The 26726-nt window shown below is 38.3% G+C and overlaps 1 protein-coding gene across 1 annotated transcript; it reads left to right on the top strand.

Moving 5' to 3' along the window:
* The first annotated feature begins 707 nt into the window (after nucleotides 1-707).
* On the top strand, nucleotides 708-26104 carry LOC132143640 (protein cramped-like). The gene is made up of 20 exons (XM_059554052.1): nucleotides 708-1215; nucleotides 1597-1955; nucleotides 3292-3494; nucleotides 3884-4037; nucleotides 5049-5132; nucleotides 5218-5266; nucleotides 5427-5512; nucleotides 5807-5930; nucleotides 13216-13297; nucleotides 13498-14328; nucleotides 16205-16373; nucleotides 16658-16818; nucleotides 21608-21676; nucleotides 21802-21883; nucleotides 22177-22287; nucleotides 22382-22551; nucleotides 22650-22836; nucleotides 22931-23083; nucleotides 24614-24750; nucleotides 24987-26104. Exons 1-20 carry the CDS (start codon nucleotides 1166-1168, stop codon nucleotides 25107-25109), a joined length of 3384 nt encoding a protein of 1127 aa, XP_059410035.1. The 5' UTR covers nucleotides 708-1165; the 3' UTR covers nucleotides 25110-26104.
* Nucleotides 26105-26726: the final 622 nt, after the last annotated feature.

Here is a 26726-nt window from a genome sequence, read left to right as displayed (position 1 = left end):
TTGTAAAGGCGTCTACGTTCGTGAGCACATTTGACTGAATGCAGATGAAATAAAAGGTTAGTTTGATCCGAATGCTCTCCTCAAATAGTGACTGGACACTGGGTTACTGACAGCTGCAGCTGCTGGGAGCAGTGCTCGAGCAGCTGAGGTCGGCTGGATCTTATTTCATAAAGACATACAACCATATTGTTCGTGAGATAAATCAAGCTAAATGTTGCTTCACACACAATATAGAGTTCCCTTTCTTGGCTGCATTAATGTTTAAAATATAATAGAAAGCAACGGACCTCTAGCATCCAAAACATGCATGATTGCAGTTTTACAACTAGATTTATAAAGTAAAAACTTTAGTTTGTCATTCTTGACAAACTCAAATGTTATGTGTGTGTGTGTGTGTGTGTGTGTGTGTGTGTATATATATATATATATATATATATATATATATAAACATTTTTAGCTCTTATGAACTGAAGACACACCCTTATCAAGCCAAACATGGTGTCAGTCAGCTGACTATTCCAGACTTTTTGTTTTAATAAGCAGCAAAGATGCATGACTCGAGAACATAGACTATATAAAAACAGTTAGGTCAGGAGTCACGGTTATATGTGCAGTCACTAATGTTGAATGTTAAATGTTTTTCTGTGTATGCAAAGCACCATCCCACACCCCCCCTCTCGTGTACGTGATCTGTATATGTGCTCTATCAAGTCTGTTGAGATGATGAAATCAACAGACGCTCATCTTGGGGTAAATTGGGACCGTGGATGTCACTATGCGAAATTAAAATTTGAATAATAACATATAATAATAATAATAACTGATAGTTGCGGGGACGTTGAAAGCTCTAAGGAAAGTCCAGGGAGAGCATAACGGCTGCATTATGTGTGCATTGAGCGAAATACAAATCTGGATCTATAATTAGCGTCGGCGTGCGTTGTTTTATCGCAAACATGCGCTAAAAGACAGGTGTGCTTGTTGTTGTGATGGAACTAGAAAGTTTGTGAGTCAGAGTTGCTGTGGCTACGAGAAGCTCTCAGTCGCGCTGCGCGGAGTTGAGCCCCAGTAGCAGCAGCAGCCAGGAGAGGACGACTTTGCCTGACCTCGTTTGCGCTTTGAATATGTTTAGATTTCTCAAGTTCAGCTCTCTAAAATCTCCGAACTCATGGTGAAGAGAAAGAAGACGCCGTCTGCTTCCGAGGAGCTCGAGAATTGGTAAGAGTACGCGAGAAACAAGCACTTTAGACAGAGGTCGAATGCGCGAGAGGTTTGCCTTGTCGTCTGTCGTTTCTGCAGGGCGCTGAAGTGGAGGCGCTCGCACTTGAATTCAGGGTAAATAAGAGGCTCGCTCGCTACCACAGCCACGCGAAACTACCCAGAAAAGGAGGCTGGGTGAAAGCGCGGTGTGTGTTTTTGGTCACGTTCATTGAATAGTAGAAGGGCTGTGTTTCGACGCGTTTTGTCGGGACGGTGAGAGGGGATTTGAAACAAACAGCGGCGGCCATGTTGAGTTGAGCAGAATGTCGTCTTTACAAGTTGATCGCTGTTTTGTGTCGCTTGAAATGTTTGCTATTATGCTTGTTTGTGTTTGCGCAGGATGACAGTGGGTCAAGGGGGCGGCTCGGTGGTCGAGGGGCCGAGCAAACCGGACCGAAAACTCGACGGAGGCGAGGATGGAGAGAGCGCAGATCAGGCGAGCGAGGAGACGAGTACAAAGAGAGTCGGAGAGGAAACACGTAATCCATCAAGCGCGGCCAGCCCCGGTTCGACTCCTTCCAGCCAGACACCAAGCCCAGCCGGAGCCCAGGTGAACCCGACAGCGCTTTCCCCGGTCTTGGCCGGCCCGAGCAACCAGGACCAGCATCATTTTCTCCGCTCCAGCGTGCGACCTCCGAGCAAACGGATACGGAAAGATGCCTCGTCCGCGGCGCTGAACGGTCACGGAGCTGCGAAAGGTGAGTGGACATCTCGACGTGCGTCCGCTGCCCACCTGTCAGTGAATGCTCTCTCTGCACTTTATCTCACTTTTGAACGTGTTTTGAGGCAATCTGGGCTGCTTTTGGGTTGACAACGCGCAGAAGCTCTCATGCTTTCTGGAGTGAAAGTGACTCGACACACTGCTCACAACTGAAGCCTCTCAAATCTCAGCACTGGGATTCTTGGGTTGCTTGTAACCACCTTAAATGACTGTGTAAGATGCAGTGCACTATTTTAAATCAGCAGGCCTGATGATTATTCATATGTTTGCCTTTCATATCACTAGTTTAGCTGTCATCCAGCAGCAGGTGACAAACCACTGTCAAAAGTTTCATTCTGATGCATCTGATCTGGAGATGGTCGCTCTGCATTGAATCAGGACACCAATCAGCAATCTGTTTGAGAGCTGTGTACAGGGGTTATGAAAGGGAATCAGTGTTTATTTTAAATTCAGACAATAGGCTTGCATGCTGTAATGTATTCTGGCGTGCTCTCATTGCATGATTTCTTGTGTAAGTAAGTGGGGCTTCTCCGGTTCCCCACGTGTTGTTTTTGGATCAGTGCACTGAGCAGCAGGTTTGGATGCCCTCCGAGGGACGCCACACACTTCCTGACACTCTTCTTGACATGCACACACATTAACATTGTGCATAATTTTGATTTTTCTTAAATAAGCTAATAATCTTAAGGCCGTTAAAAACGATAACAGTAATGTAATATTTTTCTGTTCAGTCTCAGTCAGGTTATGCAATTATTTTCCATATTCAAATTTTTTTTTTATGTGAATTTTTGCTTTTTAAAAGCGTGGTAAATCTCTAAAAATAAATTTAGCAGCCCAAAGTATTATAAATAAATTGCACCACCATTCAAATTAAGCTTGTTTATTCCAGTACTCTTTATCTTTTGCATATGAGTGAAAGTTGTTTTGTGTGTGTGTCTGTGTGTTTCCTTTAATTCTTAATATAATTTTTTATTTGGTGTAGATATGCGTGGTGAAAGTAATATACCATAGTGTCAGTTCAATTAATGGTCAGCAGTGTTCAGCAATCTGAAAAAACGTGTATTTTTGCATGAGGAATATGTCTGAATAAACTGGTAAAAGCAATCCCTAAGTATATTTAAGCACAATATTGCATAGTTGATGCTTTTATAGATGCACATTATGATTTTATTGTTTCTATATATTATTGTATGTGTACACATGTTTGTGATTGTGTGTGAATGTATGTATAAATAAAACACTTGCAATGCTTTTCTCAGCATGTGTTCAGAACTGACATACTAACCTTCTTTCCGTTCCTTTCTTTTTCTCAGGTGCAGAAGCGGGTCCCTCTGTGTGTGTGACAGCTGCTGCAGGTTCAGCTGGAAGCTCTGGGGTGGCTGGGACATCCAGATCTGCCCCAAAGGGCCAGGGTCCTGCAGAGAAGGAGGAAGGGGGGAGTCAGAAACGAGTGCGCAGACAGTGGGAGTCTTGGAGCACTGAGGACAAAAACAGTTTCTTTGAAGGACTTTATGAGGTGATTTGTCAGCTTTAATGATAGTAAAGCTCACTGAAAGTTATTAGCAGATGTTTGGACTTTCAGTAAATTGCTGATTTTTTTGTGGTGTTTTGAGAATTAGTACCTCATATGGGACAACAACATCCACAGATTTACTTAGTAAATTGCTTTATCAACGTTTCCATTCCTTCCTGACTTGATAGACTGATATTTAAAAGTCCTAAAGCTAAAAGACCTAAAAGTCATTTCTAAAGCTATAATTGAGCTCTGTGATGTCTTTTATTGATTTATTTCTTAGTAAGTTCTAATTTGTCATGCACCTGAAGGGTTCTTGTATTATATTGAATCTTTTGGACAACAGCTATAAGTAACGGTTCTTCCGTCATTCTCTCCCTGTCCTCTCATAGCACGGGAAGGATTTTGAAGCTATTCAGAACAATATTGCTCTTAAATATAAGAAGAAGGGTAAACCGGCAAGTATGGTGAAGAACAAGGAGCAGGTGCGGCATTTCTACTACAGGACCTGGCACAAGATCTCTAAACACATTGATTTCAACAACGGTGAGACTTACAGACGCACAGTTTGTACTATGTATGACATTTACAGGCTACAGTGGAGTCCTTTGTTTGATAGAAAGATATTGTCTTGTGGAAAGCCATCCTCTGTCCTGCTGCTCCTCAGACTGTTAGTTGTCAAGATTAGTTCTTAAATATATAACCACTACTGTTCAAAAGTAAGCAGTCAATAAGGTTTTTTTTTTTTGAAAGAACTAAAAGTGACAGTAAAGACATTTCTAATATTACAAAAGCTTTCTGTTTCAAATGAATGCTGTTCTTTTGAACGTTCTATTCAAAGAATCCTAAAAAAAGTTGTACAATTGCATTTTACAATTTAACAAATTTCATTCAAGCTAACAGGCGCTTAGTTTTATTATTTACATTTACTATTATTAAACTAATGTACAGATAGGTAACAAATACCAGGTGTAAACAAGTGATAATTTAAATAATCTTTTTTTTTTAGAGCTAGCTTTTTCTTATGATTTATTGACTAACATCAATAGTCAGACTAGTCAGACTCATAAATTCAGACTTGAATTTTCTCTACTACCATGCTACCTGGTTTTTGTTAGTCACACATTATCAAATCATGAGTGTGCCCACACCACACACATTTGCTTGCATGTTAATGATTATATAGCATATCCTTATTCAGATGTAGTAGCATACAGAAATGTAAAATAAACTGCATTAATCTCCACTGTGACATTCCACAATTTCTTGTATTTTTATTTGTTGATTCGAGATGTATTATCATTCAAAAGTTTGAGGTTTTATTCTTACATTAAGCAAGGATGCATTAAATTGATCAAAAGTGACAGTAAAACATTTATAATGTTACAAAAGATTTCTGTTTCAAATAAACAACGTTTTTTTTATTGTCCATTCATCCAAGAATCCTGAAATAATGCATTGTGGTTTCCACTAAAATCAGTAACATAATACATGATAATAAATGCTCAATGCTCTTATTCCTCCTTTTTCTGTTGCTTCCTTTTGTCCATCTTTCAGTGTATTCACGTGTGCTGAAAAAGTCCTCCCAGGAGCTCTATGGCCTCATCTGTTATGCTGAACTCAGGAAGAAGGTTGGAGGCTGTAAGTATATCAGGCAGTGGGTTTTGTTGATCAAGGGGGGACATTTTGAATGTTACATTCTTTGGTGTCTTCTTGTTTCTTCTAGTGATGGATGACAAAAATGTGGCCAAACTAAATGAGCTTATCCAACAGGGGTAAGTGTGTGTGTATGTTAGTTTGAGAGAGAAAGAGAAATGTTCATATTTCACAGTACTTAATATTTAGGGCATGTCTAATAGGATCATCTACTGTATATCTCCATAGGTTATGATCACATTGAGGTACATCTATAATTTTGTTTGTACATTGTTTCAGGGCCACAACAGTGCGCTCCAAAGGCAGAAATCTGAGGATCAAAGCTCCCATGTGCCGCGCACTGAAGAAACTCTGCGACCCAGATGGTGTGTGTGAGAGAGAAACGGAGAGATTTCTTTATAGACTCTTAAAAGATTGATTTTTGTTAGCAGGTTAAACAGACTGAAAAGGGGTCAGAAGAGAACGCTGACTAAATGGAGCACTCTTGGTATTTAGGTGGACCAGGGCGGTGGATGAGTGGTTTTTCATGGTTTCCATGGTTTCAGGCCGTGGGGCTGATTGGGAAATGGGCGGTGATGCAGATTTAGGCCATCATCAGAATCATGGAGATGGTGGTGTAGGCTTCATAGTATTACTTTTTTTCTCTTGTTCTGTTTCAGGTGTGAGTGATGAGGAGGACCAGAAGCCTGTGCGTTTACCCTTGAAGGTGGCTGTTGAACTTCAACCCCGGAGCAACCACTCCTGGGCACGGGTTCAGAGTCTAGCCCATAATCCTCGGCTCAGGTGAGCTTCACTAATGTGCACTAGGCTTGCTGCGATAGACGGTGTTTTCAGTTATAACGGTGTTAAGCCACAATGCTGGTTACATCATTTGCTACCGCTGCACCGCCCCCAGTGTTGGGGAGTAACTAGTTACATGTAATGGCGTTACGTAATTTAATTACAAAATTATTGTAACTGTAATTAGTTACAGTTACTAAGAAAAAATGAGTAATTAAATTACAGTTACTTATGAAATTTTTAAAGATTACAAAGGGGATTACATTTGAATATTTACACACATCCACATACAGATTTAACTGATTTATTTCCCAAATTGCACTGACTATTCTGAGACATACCGCCCTAATAATTTCCGGGATGCGGAAATACAGTCTGGTTCCTAGAATCCAGTCATAACGCGGACGGAATATACCACATTTTGGATGACTAAATCAAAAGTAGGTTAGTACACTTGATTTAAAACATGACATCGACTAGTGTCTGTGAATATAAAGCCCCACAAATGCAATATATGACTTGCACATTCTGCCTGTTAGAAATCAGGCGCGGACTGGACACCGGGAGAACCGGGACAATTCACGGTGGCCTGGCAGCCGATTTTGCCCCACTATTTAATATCATTATTGTATAATTGCCTGCCGAATGTACTAAAGCGATCATTTGCGAATCCGCCATTTGATAATTAAATCTCTAATAAGTCATGAAGTGTTAGTCATGACTCGCGCACTCTCCGCGCCTCCGCCAAACGGTTTGGATCAGAGTAATCAATGCGAGAGAGAGAGAGCGAGAGAGAGAGAGAGAATAGAGAGAATAGAGTGGACTGCTGGAGCAGAGAAGCAGAACTCCTGTTCAGGGTTTCAGGTCAGTTTCATCTGTAAAGATCAAGCGTGCCGCACAAGCCCTAAAAAGTGAAGCCAAAACGTCTCGATCGCCCCCCGGTGGCTGGTCCTAGTATAGGTCATAAGTCCCGCCTACCCATGTTTTTCAACGGGACGTGAGACAAACTAAACAATTAAATTACACTTCAAATATCGTTTTTCCAAAGGTGGTTTCTTTCATTTGCTGTAGATTTTATCACGCTGATGTAAGTTCAAGTGTCTGTTTCAAAAATAAGTTGTTTTTTAGTTAGTTACGTGATGCGGTGGTGTAACGTCATGATTGACAGCTGTGATTGACAGGTTCTCGAGCGAAGTAGTCACTGAAGCACCAACGGACATTTTTTTCGGGATCTTCGGAGGACTGTGGAGATTGTATTTACTTTATTTTAACAAGCCTTTTGTCGTACTGCAATCAATTTTTTAAAAAGTGTGCAGAATCCACTCTCCATGAGTGCATTCTGCGAGAGTGAGGGCGGAGCGTTGATTTTCGCGGCTTTACTTCCTGCTCAATACTGCGCATGTCTGGTCCCGAGATCGCTACTGCGCAGACTCAAGTTCATGTCTCAAACTGTTCATGTCAGCGCCATATCGGGACTCTGGCGACTTCAGTTCTCATCAATGGAAGAGAGCGAAGGGGCGTCATCCATCTTTTTTTACAGTCTATGGTAAAGATGCTTTTTTGTCTTTGTTTTTTTATTTATTTAATCAAGCAGCAGCACGTTGCTCATCAGTCATCACTCAAAATACTATATAAAGGACATCATTATTATCTGTTGTAATGTTACAGTAGTAATTTAGCTGAAAAAAAAATCCGATTTTTTTTTATAGGTTTAGGGGGAGCTACGACAGACAACAACACAACACTTACGAAAATTAACATTTTAATATTTAACTATAAATCCAGAGAAAATGGTTACTATTGTTTAACTGTGATAACCAAAAATTTAAAATTATTTTACAAATGTATTTATTTAAAAATAAATACAAATCCATTTGCAAAAAAAAAAAAAAAAAAAAAAAAACAAGGTTATTTTACTTTTATATAGGCTAATAAAAGCATGGTAATTTTTTATAAGGAAAAACATGACTCTTGTACAGTATTAGGATTTTTCTATAAAGATATTGTAGTATTGTAGAGTATTGTATTGTAAAGTATAGTTTTGTTCAATCCTGAGTATTAAAGTCATGAGAGAGATAGATAACAGGGCAAAATAAAGAGACTGAAGAGAAAAATGTAAGTGAAGGTGCAGTTCAGGAGAGAACTTTTAATTATTTTGCATGTCCCCAAATTAAAGATTTAAACCTTTTTTATGTCAGGTCCATAGAAAAAATAGTTTTGTCCATGAATTTGTTTGTATGAGTTTGAATTTTCCAGTCTGAATTTTTTTCCCAGTCCGCCCCTCCTGTAAATTAATGGCAAAGACATGGTTTCATTTACTACACATAGGCCTACTGAAGCTCGCAGTGTTTTCAACCTCTGCCGCCTCGGAGTATAGGAGTACACGAGCGCATAAACATAATTTCTAGAACTGCTCTGTGTCACTTCATGTGCATTTTACTTATTTTGAGAAAACTATCATCATATCATATACAAAGAGACAGCAGTTTAAAAAAAACACCAATGTTTCAGGAGTTTAGTACACAGAATACATCACATGCTTATTAGATAACTGTATTTAAGTTGATGTATATGCTTTTATTTATTATTCTTTAATTTTCACAAATTTAGAAAAGTAATCAAAAAGTACTCAAAAGTAATTAGTTACATTACTTTAATAAAGTAATTGAAAAAGTTACACTACTATTACATTTTAAACAGGGTAACTTGTAATCTGTAACCTATTACATTTCCAAAGTAACCTTCCCAACACTGACCGCCCCCCACCATGGCTTACATTTTTTTTTTTATAGTACTTTTTTTTTTTTTTTTGATTTTCTATTGACTGGATGTTTTTTTTAAACATTTGTTTCTAATTTATTTGGTTCCACAGTGTTTGCTGATTACTTTATTTAAATTTGTGTATGTTAGCCTATTTATTTTATTGTACATCAAGGTGTATATGCAGTGCCTACAAGTTTTCTTATTCGTTTTCATTTTGAATTGAATCAACGTTGAATTGCAAGTGAATTTAGATTGCACACGGCACTTTTACAAGCCATTTGAAAGCAAAAAAAAAGAAAGAGGGAAACTGCTTTTGGATCCAAAATGATTGACTTGGTCTATGGAAACCAGAGTATGGATTCTCAGAAGCCTCTGTTGTAAATAGGGGCCTTGGAAGAGGTTAAATTAGTTTATTTTGCTTTGCTACAGTAGGCAATCCTAGTGGTGAACAACAAACAACAACCATCCATGTCACTTCTGCAGGCTGCATCATACTCTGTGAGAGAAAGAGTCACTCTTTTCATAGCTTTTGCCGGCTCTGAGACACTTGTATGTTATTTCTCCTGCTCTTTTTCTAGCAAAAATTAACTCGTCACTAAATGTAAACTTATAAGTGAAGACCTGATAATTTTTAGGAGCCTTATCAAAAGTCTATTGTTTTTGAATGTTGGTGCTACTTCTGCTATATTTTCACACTTAAAAAATACCATTGTCCTCTTTTATGCTAAGAAATAAGTCACCTGGCAGTTTTTTCCCAAGTCGTTCCACTGCTGCCAGCATTAAGTCTGAGTAGGATTCAGGGGGCTATATAAATTTACATTTAAATTTAAACACATTTAATCATCAGGAAATTATGAAAGTCGGTGCTTGAAATAGGCTAAAGCCTTTTATTTTATTGATTACTGCAGGGTTAAAATATTATTATAGGCATATTATTTTATTGTATAATAGTCTAGACCTGTTTTAAAATACATTTTGTAAAACACTTTAATTTAAGAAGTAAATGGCCTAATCTTATTCTCACAGCATATCAGTTATGCGATAGCCTAATACTGCATGGCAACTTCATAATAATAATAATAATAATAATAGGACTTATTATAGGACTAGGCCTACATTAATTGGAAATGCCAAATCGTCTTAATATTGGTAATAATTGATGTTTTTGACAATATCTCTGACTATTGTCGATACAAGATCATAGGTAATAGGATTAATCCAACGAGTCATGTTTGTAATGCGTACCGAACCGAAAACCTCGTACTGAATGGTTCAATATGAATATGTGTATCGTTACATCCCTTATATATATAATTTGTGAGTGTTTTTAGTGTTTTTTTAATTTGGTTTTCAGTTTTATTTAGTCTGTAAGTACTGGTATACTTTTTGACTTTCATGTTGAATAGTGTTTTTATTTTTATTTTAGTTTTCTTTAGTTTTATTTTATTTTAGAGTCATGAAAATGTATTTTGATGCATTCTCATTTCATCCTGACAGTCAGCACGAGATGAAATTTTCATTTTGTGAATGATTCATTTTTTTTTTACCCTTTTTTTTTTACCTCACAATTTTTTATCAAAATATATCTCGATCTGCCTGTGAAATGACAGATTTTTCTCTGTTGACATATGCCAGACTTTTTTTTCTGCTTATACCCAACCCTGCAAGCTTTTGCTCAATTGCTTCTACTGTTCCTTTTCAAAATGCAACTAATAAACACTACATAGAACCAAGTCCCTTAAAAAAAAACTTTGGATATACACTTTAAATTCTAATTAGTAAATCTAATAAAAAAGCATGCAAACCGATTGCCTTACAAAACTGAGTGAAAACACTTTTTACTTTCAGCAGCTAATTCAATTTAAGTTATATGTACCAGCTGTCCAGAAAACAATAGCACACATGCATGTGCAAACTTAACAAAAAGAGAGACTATCACTGCATCAACAACTGCAGGCTTTTTAAATGAAGCAGTCTATAAGAGCCTTTCACACCGCTGGAACCTTTTCATAGTACCAAAACTTATTGTGGAACTACCCACTTTTGGCCGTTTTCGCACCGCAGGAACTAAGTGTGATTTTATTACCGGACTGCCTTTTTCAAGAACCAAATTAGCTCTTACTCCAGAGCAGGGTCTAACCAGCACAACTGGTGCTAACAGTGACATAATAGGCATTGGCCAGACACGTTCGAAAACGCCCTCACCTGCCATGATTTAAAACATTTTAAACATACTGTAAACATTGTGTCAACTTATTTCGCAAGTATGGTGAACAGCGATAAATATACGGATGCTGAAGTGCAGGCTCTGCTAGTTTTCATTGGATATTCTTAAAGGGTTAGTTCACCCAGATAGCAAAATGATGTCATTAATAACTTACCCTCATGTCGTTCCAAACCCGTAAGACCTCCGTTCATCTTCGTAACACAGTTTAAGATATTTTAGATTTAGTTCGAGAGCTCTCGGTGTGTACAGTCTACTGTCCATGTCCAGAAAGGTAAGAAAAACATCATCAAAGTAGTCCATGTGACATCAGAGGGTCAGTTAGAATTTTTTGAAGCATCGAAAATACATTTTGGTCCAAAAATAGCAAAAATGACAACTTTATTCAGCATTGTCTTCTCTTCCGTGTCTGTTGTGAGAGAGAGTTCAAAACAAAGCAGTCTGGATATCCGGTTCGCGAACGAATCATTCAGTTCACCAAATCAAACTGAATCGTTTTAAACGGTTCGCATCTCTAATAAACATTAATCCACAAATGACTGTTAACTTTTTTAATGTGGCTGACACTCCCTCTGAGTTCAAAAAAACCAATATCCCGGAGTAATTCATGTACTCAAACAGTACACTGACTGAACTGATGTGAAGAGAGAACTGAAGATGAACACCGAGCAGAGCCAGATAACGAACAAAAGACTGACTCATTCACGAGTCAAGAACCGTTTGCATCGGTTTTCGGATCACCAGTAGTTCTTTCGGACAGTTCGATTCAATAAACCGGTTGAAGAAAACGGTTCACCAGTTTTTTTGCGCTCGACGTATAATGGCGTCATTTGCGATGATTGCTCTTGATTCAAGCCTTCGGTTTACCCGCGCTCATAACACTAGCACAGAATCAGTTCAGAATCAATCACCAAAAGAATCAGTTCGGTTCAGACGCTCTGTGTGTCAGTCTGCTTCACGCTGAATCACACATGCGCAGTATCATCAGCTCCTCGATTCACGAATCGGACGCGTCTGACAGTAACGGTTCTTGACTCGTGAATGAGTCAGTCTTTTGTTCGTTATCTGGCTCAGCTCGGTGTTCATCTTCAGTTCTCTCTTCACAGCAGTTCAGTCAGTGTACTGTTTGAGTGCATGCATTACTCCGGGATATTGGCTTGTTTGAACTCAGAGGGAGTGTCAGCCACATTAAAAAAGTTAACAGCTAAAGTCATTTGTGGATTAATGCGTTATAGAGATGCGAACCGTTTAAAACGATTCAGTTCAATTTGGTGAACTGAATGATTCGTTCGCGAACCGGATATCCAGACTGCTTTGTTTTGAACTCTCTCACAACGTGCACGGAAGAGAAGACAATGCTGAATAAAGTTGTCATTTTTGCTATTTTTGGACCAAAATGTATTTTCGATGCTTCAAAAAATTCTAACTGACCCTCCGATGTCACATGGACTACTTTGATGATGTTTTTCTTACCTTTCTGGACATGGACAGTATACCGTACACAGAGCTTCGATGGAGGGACTGAGAGCTCTCGGACTAAATCTAAAATATCTTAAACTGTGTTCCAAAGATAAATGGAGGTCTCATGGGTTTGAAACAACATGAGGGTAATGGGCCTTTCACACAGGACGCAGAAAGGCCCATAAGTTATTAAATACATAATTTTGCTATCTGGGTGAACTAACCCTTTAATTCTGCTATACGTTCTTTCAGTCGATTTACGTATAAGGTCAACATTCCATGTCCATTATTGTGAAACACGCGAAACACAACAAAAAACACAGCTCCGATCACAGCATCCTCCGTCCTCCCGTTGTTAACGTTGTTCTTCTTTGTTTACGTTATCCTTCTTTGTTAACGTTGTTGAACACCGCACACAAATGACGTCGCTGTCGACCGGCTTACATCACGTCCTAGTACACACTGTTAGTGCGAATGCAACCCTTTAAATGATACTGGGAAATAGTTTGTGCAAAATCGTTCCAGTACTTTAGTATTGTACATTTTAGTTCTGTATAAACTGTATAAACAAGCTTGAAATATTGGTACTCCTATCAATCAGTTTATCTAACTATCTTTTTTAAATAACAAAGGCATAGAATGCAAATACTACAGATTACTAGATTTTTACAATTAAAATCAAGCAATTGTTATATATCAAGTAAAGTCAACTAAAAAGTGTTAGTTAGGACATTTGTTAGGCTTGTGTACATTACCATACAAGAAAAAAGATTGTAAATTCATTGTGACATTAAAGGAACAACAAATTTGACAATGCTCATCACTGTTCTGTTATTGTAGGATGGTTGTCGAGTTACACCGGAAGGTCTCCACTCTCATTGAATTCTTGAAGCAAAAGTGGGCTGTCCAGGATCAACGAATCGTATCCTTGCATTCAGATCTCAGCCAGAGATGTCAGCATGCACAGTCAGGAGTTTAATTTCCTTCCTTTTTCCTTCCTCATCTGTTTTATGAGATACATCTGTGATAGATTTGGTTGTTTTGTTTGGGAGACATGTCAAAGATCATTACCCAAACCTATGTGTTTTATAAAAGAAATTCCCCTTAACTTGTTACGTGTAGCGTAAGAGCCTGGCAGAGCGAGAAGCTCTGGATGGCCTGGTCCTGTCCAGCGAGTCGGAGGACCTGTTCCTGTTTCCTGCAGAGAACAGCACAGTTGTGACTTTGCCAGGTGTGGCTCGTGTTGTGCACTCAAAAGCTTCCTGCACGGTACACTGGCAGGAGAGTGGGCGTGGCCGGACAGGTATTAGGGACTTGCCCGCAGCTCACATTTTGGGAATTCAGCCTACAAGAGGAAAATCAGGCAAGTCTGGTCCGGTGGGAGGAGACTCGAAAAAAAGTGACGGAAATCCTGTTGACGGTCCTGATTGCAGCACTTCAGCTCCAGGGTTGGAGACCAGTGTAAACGTGAGCACTACCTCTCCAGTCAGTCCAGTCCTCACTTCATCACTCCTCATTGGACAGGAGGTAAGTGCGGTGGGGAATCTGGAGCAAGAGGCAGTGAGTCAGACTCAGACTGATGCTAGTGAGTGGGACAAAGAGACTGTGACTCAGGGAGACCCCGCCACAATCGAGGGCCGGACTGAGGAGCCTGGAACAGCAGGAGGAGGGGTTGCATCAGAAAAAGCACCGCCACAATCAGAACCTCAAGGGCGTGGCGAGGAAGTGAGCGCGACTGGACGATCTCCTCAACAAATCCAAAACGAAGGTTGGAGCTCACAGGGCTCTGAGAATGTGACACTGGCAGAAGTCTACCTCATGCTGGGCAAGCCTGGGAAACTACAGCTGGAGTATGAATGGCAGCCTAAACCCCAACCCTCAGCTCTACCCACCACTCAAAGTGTGCTTCGGTGTCTCCTGAGACTTGTCTCATCAGAGGTCAACCCCAAACCAGTGAGTCTGTTTTTTTCTAGGGATGGGCATTTTCCGCAAATATCACATTCGAATATTTGAGCTCACAAAAATCGAATATTCGTTTATTTAAATTAAGTTTAATGAGACGTTATTTTTCAGCAACATTTAGATTTTTGCTTTTACATTTACATTTTTACATTTAGATTTTTGCATTTGTGCTTACACACAATAAGCTTGAACATTACACATCGTGTTTTGTAGCTGAAAACCTTTAACAATGCATGCAAACAAACAAAAGTACAGATTAAAAGCAAAAAAAAAAAAGTGAACAAAGAAAAAACGTAAAGCAGCCTGCAGCAATCAGGCTATTGTAGAACGTAGCCTACACTTAACTTTGAAACTTTTAAACTGTCAGCAAATCTTTTTTGCTTTTTTCCTATTGTTTTACATGTTCTTGTTAAGAAATACGGGCATGTAAACATGATCGGGGGAAAGTCGGCTCCTTAGTCTGTTAACAATAAGGCCGGCCGCAGAGAAAACGCGCTCTGACGGCACAGACGTTGGCGGGATCACAAATAACGGTGTGCTAAGCGAATAAGTTTTGTGAAGCGCTTCGTGTTTTCGTTTCACTACTGAATGGGATCCTCATCTGGTATAATGCATGGCTCCAGCAAGAACTGTTCCCACTCGTCTCGGCTTGACTCTCTGTAACCATCGCTGAAGAACTGGCTCAGCCTTTTCCGACGAGTGGGCATCGCATCCTCTTCATCATTGGTGACGGCGGCTGCATCCGCACCACTCGCATCAAGGAAAATGTTCTGATAATGTTCAAAAAGTTTTTTTCTTACTTCTCTAATGTTTTCGTCGAGGAACCTGAGATGTTTGTGCCGAGGGACTAGGGCAGACGCGAGAAGAGGAGTTTTCACTGCATTCTCCAAGTTAGCGGTGTTTATTCGTTGCTTGAGAGATGCCGCAACAATATTCTTGAATTCGGTCACTTTCTGTGATTCTCCACGGCATATTTGAAGTACTGTAGAAGACCGCAGTTCTTGGGGGCCGTTCACATATCGCGTTTTTTGCGTGCTCAAGTTCGTTATTTCCAATGTAGGCACGCTCATTATGGAAGCGGCGTGGTCGCGGTGCGCACGCGGTGCGACGCGGTCCCGTTTTTTCCAGGCGCGTCCGCACTGCATCGAGTTAAAAACATCTCAACTTTTCAGAATGCCGCAAGCGCACCGCGGGTCATGTGACAAGAACTAAACATTCAGCTTCATTCTTTCCCGTAACAACGTTGAAAGCTCAGCCAAGATGAAGGAACAGCTGATCATAGCTGTATATGGATTGCCATTTTGAAATAAATTTAGTATCAGAGCTACTGAAAGCGATTTTTTTGTGCTGCAAATCCATTTATACTTTGCTGAAATTTCCTTGCTTAACGGAGAGAGCGCGTCATTGTTGATTAGCAACGGCAGACGCCTCTGGAGGCTTCTGCCCGAGCGATTTGGAAAGAAGGAGAAAGCGGCGAGCCTAGCGTTTTCCACGCGTTTTTAGGCGCGATATGTGAACGGCCCCTTATTCATTCATTAATTATTTTTTGCTTGCATACATCTTCAAATATGCCGTGGAGAATCACAGAAAGTGACCAAATTAGGTTTTATTGTGAACTTTTTTTTTTCTTCCGAAATTCGAATATCATTTTTATTTATCGAATAATTAGAGCAGAACGAATATTCGAATGTTCGACTTTCCATGCACACCCCTAGTTTTTTCCCCTCTCTCTCTGACCTTACACTTGACCTCTACAATACATCAAGGCAGCTATAAAAAGACACAAAACAAGCTTTTGTCAGAAATCTGTTCATCTGTGGTACTGTTTATTTATTATTTATTTAATTTTTATTTCTTTTATTCCCAGACCCCGGAGGTGTGTTCAGTGGGCACTTCTCCTTTGAAATCAGGTCAAGAGGAATCATCTGTGACTCCTCCAGGCAGGCCTTCAGCTGGGACGACTCGCAGTCCTAGCTGGGCTCGACAGCAGCATGCTGCACGCTCAAAAATACTTCTGAATAATTCAGTCATCACAGGTACTCTTAGACAGAATTGTGTCTTATTTAAATGTTGAAGTTTCTGCGCCACTAATTGGGAGAAACAGAAATGAAGACAGTTTCTCAAATATCCCCTCATTTACCTTCTTGATTGGCAGGGGGTTATGTCCTAGTCTCGTGCTGTTTTAATTGGCCAAGGTTCACCCATTAAACCATTTGACCGGCATTTCATCATATTGATTCAATATTGTGACAAAATTGCAGTGTTGCTACTCTGTATCAATTTGCCCAGCTGGAACTCTTAATAGATGTGATCTCCACAGGTGGAAGAAACCTGCCGCGTTCCCTGCTGGCCTCTGGAGGTGACAGCGAAGGGTTTGCTGTCCCGATGACCCTGCCTCCTAACAGCTCCCGTCAGCTGCGGATGTTCTCTCCTAATAAAGAGGCTGAGCTAGCCTTTCGCCAGCAGCTGGACTCCATCAGTGTGAGTGGTGTCAGTGTTTCTAAAAGGAAATACAACAGGAGGGACATGCTTTTTCATTTTTAAATATAATCGTGACATTTATTTCAAATCATTTACACTACCAATCACAATTTAGGGGTTGATAAGATTTTGTTCTCATAGATATTATTGTTTAATTATAATGTTTTACAATTTGATGTAATACATTTCAAACTATTATCATATAATAAAATATAATGAAAAATATAAATAAATAACTATGATTACAGTGCAGAATTACCAATTCCAGCTTGTAGGCCTGCTCATATTTAAAAAATATATAATATAACTTTTCCAAAGTGTAAAGTGCAGCATCAACCGTTTCAGTTTTTAGACCTGCTCAGATTTCGTTATTGCGTTGGACCGATCGGAATAAGAGCAAAGGTCTGTTTAAATGCCGACGGGAGCTGCGTTTGAATTACAATCGTTTTTTCCTAGTTGTAGTGATGTTGACACTCGTGTGTAAAGACACAGAAAACGCGAAGCAGGTGTCACGCAACTGACAAACAGCAGAAACGCCACGCTCACACCACGCAGCCAGTGTGTCACCGGCAAGGGCGTAGATTTGGTTTGAACATTGGGGGGGTTGAACGTTGTATGCTGCCTGTTATTTTTTTCAAAATAATTGTTTTTGGATTCAAAAGTATTGTTATTGGATAATCTATTTCTTCCTATCTATCTATCTATCTATCTATCTATCTATCTATCTATCTGGCAACATGCTTTAACTGATTACAACATATACAAATATGAAAGAGACAACATTTAGACATTTATTTTAAGATTTTTACATTCCACCTTAATGCATTTTAATTTTTTTTAAAGGGAAACACATCTTTAAACATTAAAGGCATTAATGTATAGCCTAACTTTACAAAGCTGCTGTTTTTCTATACTGTTTCCTATTTTATTTTATTGATTGAATGGCATCTTCTTTACCTGATCACCTGCTCCTCCTCTCCCTCTGCTGACTTTTCTACCCAGCAGCTATATTTACCTCGAATCTGTTATAAAAACATGTTAAGAGATTATACACCTCATAACGTTATGAAATTTTTGTATAATCATCATTCATAAAATTCTAACATAGTATAAGAGATTATCAAAAGAAAGAAATTAAGTATTGAAACCGCCAGTAGGCGGCAGTGTCTCACTGTTTTAATGAGTTAGCCACTTAAATCGTTAATTCATCCAATTCGTTCAAAAGTCAGATTAATTTAGTAAGAAAACAAACACCGATATGAATACTTTTGTCGTTGATAACTACAGACACTATTTAAAATATATACTAGCAAAACAGACAGCTGCTTTGGTAACTTGTTATACTGATAGTTATAGCTAAATACATTGCAATGGATTTAGCTAAAATATATATGGTGTGTACTTACGATTACACAATATTCTCATACCTCATTCTCAGTACGCTTTATTTTTTTTGCATCCCTCTCTGACCAGCAGTTAAATATAGTCCGCTGTGCAGCGCTTCTCTTCGTTTTTGGCGTTAACATTAACCGTGTGCTCTCCCATTCAAACACCACTTGCTTGTTTTGGTGAAAGTGCGACTCATTGGTTGGGCGTTACCAATCGGTTCAATGGAGGGGGAGTATTTTTTGTCTGATTTATTATGACATACTCATATTTGATTAGGAACAAAATAATTTTTACAAAATAAATGAATTCTATTTTTTCATATTATATTTTTCATTTGATCTACTGTGATTTTCATGTTGAAATATTGGGGGGATTGTAACTGATGGATTTGAATATTGAGGGGGTTACCTCCCCCCCATCCCCCCCTTAAACTACGCCCCTGGTCACCGGCCTTAGAATCAGCTGCAGGGCGGGATTTGCGCTGAACGCGAAGACTTCCGCCACTTAATATGTTCATTTGAAAACACGAAAATGTATATGTTCCGCAAACAAAATATTGCATTCGGTCATCCAGTACACACATGCACCGTACCGAAAGCCCTGTACCGAAATGGTCCGGTACGAATACACGTACCGTTACACCCCTAATATATATATATATATATATATATATATATATTAGGGGTGTAACGATACGCGTATTCGTATTGAACCGTTCGGTACGAGGCTTTCGGTTCGGTACGCGGTACGCATTATGGACCGAACGGTTCGTTGGACTAATTAATTATATTTGGAAAAAAAAAATTGTCAAATATAATGATATGCGTTCAACCAGGTAGCCCAATAACCCAAACGACGTAACAGGCAACGCCCCTGACACCCCCGAAGAAGAAAAAAACACCAACTTATATGTTTATGTTAGGCTACTCAGTCAGGCGCTCGGTCACTCAGTAATACACGCTGAAGGCTCGTTGCAAAATGACCAATGCGTTTAACAGACCAGAAATAGAAGATCCTCCAATAACCAACAGGTCTGGTGTTTGGGTGCACTTTGGATTCCCTGTAAGCTATAATGGTGATGGCAAGAGAGTGGTGGATAAAAAAAACAACGATATGTCACATCTAGGGTACACCAGCGGGAATACAAAAAAAAAAAAAAAAACACCAGCGGGAATACTTGAAACATGTCAACTCATTTACGCCGACATCACCTTAGTGTGTCAGTATCTGGGAAAAGACGAAAAAAAGGAGAAACATACACGAAACATACAAAAAACTATCCCCGCAGCATTTAGACAGACATTTCCAACGGATTCAAACAGGGCAAAAGACATCACCACGGCGATTGGTAGGCTGCATTTACGTTATAGCCGTGGATATGAGACCTTACTATTTACCATTCATTCTATCATCACCATTATAGCTTACAGGGAATCCAAAGTGCACCCAAACACCAGACCTGTTGGTTATTGGAGGATCTTCTATTTCTGGTCTGTTAAACGCATTAGCCATTTGCCCATTTTGCAACGAGCCTTCAGCGCGTACTGAGTGAGCGAGCGCCTTACTCTGTAGTGGAAAACTTAGGTTTTAAGAACATGCTTAATGTAATTGAGCCCCGTTACAATATTCCTTCACGAGCCCATTTCAGACAGACCATAATTCCTGCTTTGTTCCAAGAAACATAAGCCCTATAGAGAACCAATTGAGTAAAAACACACTCAATATAAAGATTTATAGAGTTCCATATAAAACGTTACATCTTTGTATTTGTTCATAACTAATATAACATTTTCATTTTTTTTTTAAGGAGCTGTTTTTGTTTTATACAGTATGCTGCTAAGAAAACACCATAGAAGATGGGTAAAGAATAGCTCCATCATTGTTCAATGTAAAAAAAAAAAAAAAAAACATACTTTGTTAGTTTTAATAAATAAAACATTTTTTAAAAATCAAGGAGATTTATCTGCCAATTTTTTCTTTTTGCTGTATCTAAAACGTACCGAACCGAACCGGGACACCAGTGTATCGTATCGAACCGAACCGTGAATTTTGTGAACCGTTACACCCCTAATATATATATATATATATATACACACACACACACACACACACACACACACACACACACACACATATACAGTACAGACCAAAAGTTTGGAAACATTACTATTTTTTTTTTTCTTCCCCTCTTCCATTTCGTTTGTTACAGAGTTCTTCAAAAGAGTTAAGGATTTACACTCTAAAAAACAAGCACAGACCTGCATACCCACATTTCGAAAGCAGTTGGTTAGCAAGGCTTTAAACTTACACTTTCACAATTGTTGACCAGGCTACTCAGTAGGAAACATTACTATTTTTAATGTTTTTGAAAGAATTTTTTTGATCCAAAATACAGAAAAAACAGTAATATTGTGAAATATTATTACAACTTAAAATAATAGTTTCTTATTCGAATATACTTTAAAAAAATAATTTATTCCTGTGATGCAAAGCTGAATTTTCAGCATCATTACTCCAGCCTTCAGTGTCACATGTAACATCCAGTCGATCACATGATCATTTAGAAATCATTCTAATATTCTGATTTATTATGAGTGTTGGAAACAGTTCTGCTGTCTAATATATTTGATGAATAAAAGGTTAAAAAGAACTGCATTTATTCAAAAAAATAAAAATTCTAATAATATATTTTCTTTACTATCACTTTTTATCAATTTAATACATCCTTGCTGAATAAAAGTATTGATTTTATTTAAAAAGAAGAAAAAAAAAATTACTGACCCCAAATTACTGACCAGTAGTGTATATTGTTACAAAATATTTATATTTTTATATTAAACAGCTTCTTTTTTTTTTTTTTTTTTTTTTATTCATCAAAGTATCCTAAAAAAAGTATCGCATGTTCTGAAAAAATATTAAGCAGCAGAACTGTTTCCAACTTTGATAATGAATCATCATATTAGAATGATTTCTAAAGGATCATGTGATAATGATCCTAAAAAAATTCAGCGTTGCATCACAGAAATAAATGATAATTTAAAGTATAATAAATTTAAAAACAATTATTTTAAATTGTAATAATATATCACAATATTACATTTTTTTCTGTATTTTTGATCAAATAAATGCTGGCTGTATGAGCAGAAGAAACTTCTTTCAAAAACATTAAAAATAGTAATGTTTCCAAACTTTTGGTCTGTACTATATATATATATATATATATATATGTATATGTGTGTGTATATATAAATAAATAAATTCAGTAGCCATCGCTCCAGTCTGACATGTCTCACATGACAACAGCAGGGATTAAAAAAAAAAAATTATTCTGGGGGACACGTATACGCATTTCTTCATCAGCAAATTTTTCCTCTAATCATGTTTTTTTTTTTGTCTTTAGTCAGATATATTTTCAAAGCAACGGAAAATAGGGAGAGGGCGTCCACTAAGAAAACCTCTCGTGGTTCAGGTGAGTGTGGACAGAAGAAAGATAAGAACCTTTACCTAGTTGCTCCATTTCACATTGAATCTGTTCTTTTGTTGTTTCGGTTCTTAGAGCTGTCAAAGGATTAAAATATATGGGGTTTTTTTCAGAGAACGCTGCTACCACGAACAACTGGAGACACTTCGCCTCATGTTTGCTCCTTCTCCATTCTCTCTAATTCATCTGCTACAGGTAATAAACACACACAAATGCATAACACTTTACACATGCAGTGGCCCAAGTATTTGGACACTTGTTATAGTTGAATTCTTTTAATGCAAAACAATTCATATATATGATGTACTAAGATGTACTATTCACATACTTTCATATTTTGGCACCAGTTTATTAAAAGTAGTTTAAAAAAAATCTTTCGAATAAGAGACTTGAGGTAAAGCAGTAAAAATGTTAAATTTGTAATACTGCATCTGTCTGATTTCAATGTGGTCACTTCTTTTGAAATATTTTGTGTATCTCTTTGTCAGGAACTGGTTCGTTCCGTCCAATACAAGCTCGTCTCGCCCCATCGAACCGCCAGCTTTCCTCAAAAGCTTCATCCACTACAGCCAGTTCTTCAACCACTACTCAGCTGTCCAGTAAGAATCAAATGAAGCCAAATGATAAAAGATGATTTATCCACTGAACATTTGAAACCTACACGCTCTTGAATGTCTCTTGAATTTGTCTCAGGTGCAATTGACCTGGCTGCAAAATCTGCAGGTATTATCCCTGGCAGCCCCTGTCGGGAAGTGGAGGCCCCCAGTATAGAAAAGGCCATTGTGGAGTCTGAGGAGCCCATGGACTCGGCACCTGCTGCACCTGAGCTAGAGTCAGATCTACTTGATCACGAGCCTTCTGAGGTAAGAACTAATTCCCTTCCTATATTCACTTTCACTTTTGGCTGTACAATTACAATTCATATCTTGGTCTGTTCTCATTTTGTTCTCTTAATCTGCAGGAATCCCTACAGAACGGTGTCTCTCCACCATCTCCAGGGGGCGGGGACTCCCTCTTGGCTCCTCCCAGTGTTGCTTCCTTATTAGATATTTCTCTACCGGGCCCCCCAGAGGAGTCTCTACCTTCTGGAGAGCCACAAACTCAAATCAGCGACTCTATTATTGAGCTCGCCATCAACTCGCACTATGGTATGGTGGGATTGAACCTGAGTATTAGAGGATCTCAGTGGGATCATTTTGTTTTAGTTGTATCTACTTGCTCACTTTTCACTCTATTTCTCAGGTGATGGATCATTGCTCTCACCTCCTAAACTCAATGGGAGTGATAGATCCAAGCTCCTTCCCTCCTCATGTGACAGCTGGATGCCGTCCCCCACACACGACCCTCAGTGGTACCCCAGTGACTCTACTGATTCAAGTCTCGGCTGCCTGCTCTGTAAGTATCAAACACATTGAAGTTCCCTGTTAGCAACGGATGTTTATTACAGGTATTATGTAGATCAGTAATAAAGCAGGAAACAATATGATAGTGATAAATTGATGAGTTTGAAACTAATTGATGGAGCTTTTTTTACATTTATATATACACTAGCAATACATAAATCTATCAGTAAGTTGTTTTGAAAAGAAATTAATACTTTTATTCAGCAAGGATACAATCATTTGATCAGAAGTGACATTTATAATAATAAAAAAGATTTCTGTTTCAAATAAATGCGGTGCTTTTGAACTTTATATTCAAAGAATCCTGAAAAAAATGTATTAGGTTTTCTACAAAAATATCATGTTTTTTACATTGATATTAATAAGAAATGTTGCTTGAGTGCCAATTGAGCAGATTTTAATGTTGTTGTGGTGGGTCACATGACACGGAAAATTCAGCTTTGCTATCACAGGATTAAATGACATTTTAAAATATATTAGCTTTGAAGACATTTAATTTAAATGTAATCATTTAGCAGAGGCATTTATCCAATGCTACTTACAAATAAGGACAATAGAAGCTATCAGTACCAACAAAAGAGTAATGATACATAAGTGCTATGACAAGTCTCACTAAGTCTAATGCAGTAAATGTAGAAAGTTTTTTTTTTAAATAATAAATAAAATAAAAAAAGTAGATAAAATAGAAAAAGAATAGAAAATGCTAGTGGTAGAAGGGATATTTTTTTTAATAAAAAGAAAACAAGTAGTAGAATAGAAATAGAATAGAGAGTGCAAGTGTTATAGGGTCGAGATTTTTAATGAATAAAAAGAAAAAAATAGATAAAATAGAATTGAGAGTGCTAGAGTTAGAGGGTCAAGAGTAGATGGAAGAGATGAGTTTTTACCGAGGGGCAACCTCCCGCTCTCTCTCGTGAGGCCAACAAGGAAGTCACTAAAACTGTAATTCATCGACTGGCCGATTGAGGATGGCTGCAAAAGGGAATACGTCTCATAGACTCCCCATGTTAAAATGCCCAACTTTACAGCAGAAAAAAATGTTTACAGCCTGGTTAAAAAAATTATTTTGGTCTACATAGCTAATTTTGCCCTTCATGACAACGGTGAGGGGGATGAATTTTTTTCTAACTAATCCGTTTAAATTATATTAAAACTATAAAAGTTCTGCATAATTAAGGGCGTGGGCACTTGAATGACAGGTGGATCGCCGCTGCTATCACCACTGTTGCGCTAGGTGGGTGTGGCTTCAGCAACCAACTCCCGCCTTTTTGCCCATTTTCCATTATCCGGAAGAGTCACACGTTGACATGCTGCCAAGATCTCGACGTTGACCTATGGCAACCCTAGTTTAATGTCATCATTTTGTATGTATAGGTATCTATTCAGAATTGATACAGAGGTAAAATAGGCTGGCTTCAGACAGAAGTCAAAATGTCCACAGTTACCTGTCTGCGTTCTTATTGCAAACCTCCATCAGTCTCTGAGTTATTGACAAATGCATCCTTGTTTTCCTGATTTGCAGCAAGTCTGGCATCTCCTGATAAGACAAGAAGGACAGCACTGCCCCCTACGAGTAACACAGCCTTACTTGGACCCAGTTTACTGGACAGCAACTCCCACGATTGTTTTCAGTCCCGCGGCCTGGCGGATGTAGCTGAGGTGAGAGGAAACACAGAAAGTCCCCAGCTTCTGTCTGGTAGACTAATGTCCTTTGATATGGAACATTATCACCAGGTGCTCCTCTATTTGTTTGTTTCTTATTCTGGCTTGCATTGAAGATAAACAGGATGTGAGCGTTTCAGTTGGTGTATGCAAATGAAATCAGGCATCTATCCTCAGCTTTGAAAGTGTTACGCATTTATTGTTGTTGTCATTTTGCTGTTTTCTCGCTGCAGGTGGATACACAACTGGCCTGTATGATGAGCGAGAGCAGTGTCGACTACATCGCCCGCTTCAATGACCTCGCACAGGAGCTCTCTGTCACAGAACCGACCCTCCCACCTCCTCCAGAGGACTGATGCAGGGGGCGGAGCTTGTCACTGTTCACATTGGACAGAAGAATGTAGGAAGTGCAATAGACTGGCAGGGTCCACAACAGCCTTCGGGCTCTAATGTGTGCGTGTGAGAGCATTTGTATATGTTTGTGTTGATTATTCTGTGGCTGTTGTCTTATGAGCCACACCCAGGATACTTAAACAACAAAAAAACTCCGGTTTGCAGCGCAACCTCATGTACAGAGAAAACAAGACCTGCCATATCTGAACAAATACCGTCTTCTCATCTGTTTATCTGTCTCTGTTGTCTTTGTCTCACTTTTGTGTGCGTGCATGTGCATGCATCTGTAAGTGGAGCTGCAGAGTGTCTTTTGTGATCTCTTTCTATTGTACACAACACATTTGTGCGAAACCCTCTAGAGCCATAGGAGTGTGTCTGTGCACACCCTCCATTTATGAGACCTCATATTCTGATTGGTTCATTTCCATCTGAATGTTGTAAGTTGGTGAAAGCCACACTACTGAAAGGGACAAGGGCTTCTTTTTGTGAAATTATTACGAGGACTAAATAGCTAAGACACACTAAACAAAATGAATGATAACACAAAGTTGCATCAAAAGTGAGATTACATTTATTACGCTACCCCCCCCCCCACAACACTAGGATTTTTTGTTTCCTGCTGAATGAATTTGAATCCAATAATTTGTAGATTCTAAAACTGAGTTTTCTTTTGTGAGACTTTCTGTGTGTGTGTGTGTGAGAGAGAGAGAGAGAGAGAGAGAGAGAGAGAGAGAGTGTGTACATTTATGTAAGTGTTTGCACAGATGTAAATAGACAATAACAGACCCCAGTATTTACTGCTTTTGTAATATTGTAAATTATTGTCATTTGGATTTATTTATTGCTAACTCACTGAGACAGTGTTTCTTGTTTGTAGCTCCTCTCCACTGTTTTAAAGAGTACTGTGGTGTTAAAAGGGGATTTAAATCCCAATGTGTATAAACAGAGCTACAACAAACCCTTTTGTGTCTGTCAGTATTATTTTAGTATCATTTAAATAATTGTATAGTTTTCGTTAAAGGGTTAGTTCAGTCAAAAATGAAAATGAAGCCATAAATTACTCACCATGAAGTCATGCTAGATGTATAAGACTTACTTCTTTCAGACAAATTATTTATTAAACAGTTATTAAACTTATAATGGACCGATGGAGTGCAACACCCACAAATTAGCATCAAAAGACTTGTAAGATCAAAGACATTTTTTTAAATGACTCCAACTGAATTCATCTGAAAGAAAGTCATATACACCTAGGATGACTTCAGGGTGAGTAATTTATGACTTAATTTTCATTTTTGAAAATTTAGAACTAACCATTTCATATTTTATATTTTTATTTTATTAATGTTTTATTTTAATTTGAACGTTTAAGTAGGTTTTTATTTTTTTGTCATAAAAAAAGTTTTTATTTTTTAGTTAGTTTTTTTGTTGTTATTTCAGTACATAAACTGAAAGTTATAAATGTTGCCTTTGCAAATATTTTAAATAAGTTAAAGTTGTTTTATATTTTATTTTTTATTTTAAAATGTTTATTTTATTTCTGGTAACGAGATCTATTTATTTATTTCAAATAGTTGAAA

Source organism: Carassius carassius, chromosome 1, assembly GCF_963082965.1.
Source record: "Carassius carassius chromosome 1, fCarCar2.1, whole genome shotgun sequence".
Taxonomy (NCBI): domain Eukaryota; kingdom Metazoa; phylum Chordata; class Actinopteri; order Cypriniformes; family Cyprinidae; genus Carassius; species Carassius carassius.
This window is presented reverse-complemented; position numbering and strand designations above follow the sequence as displayed.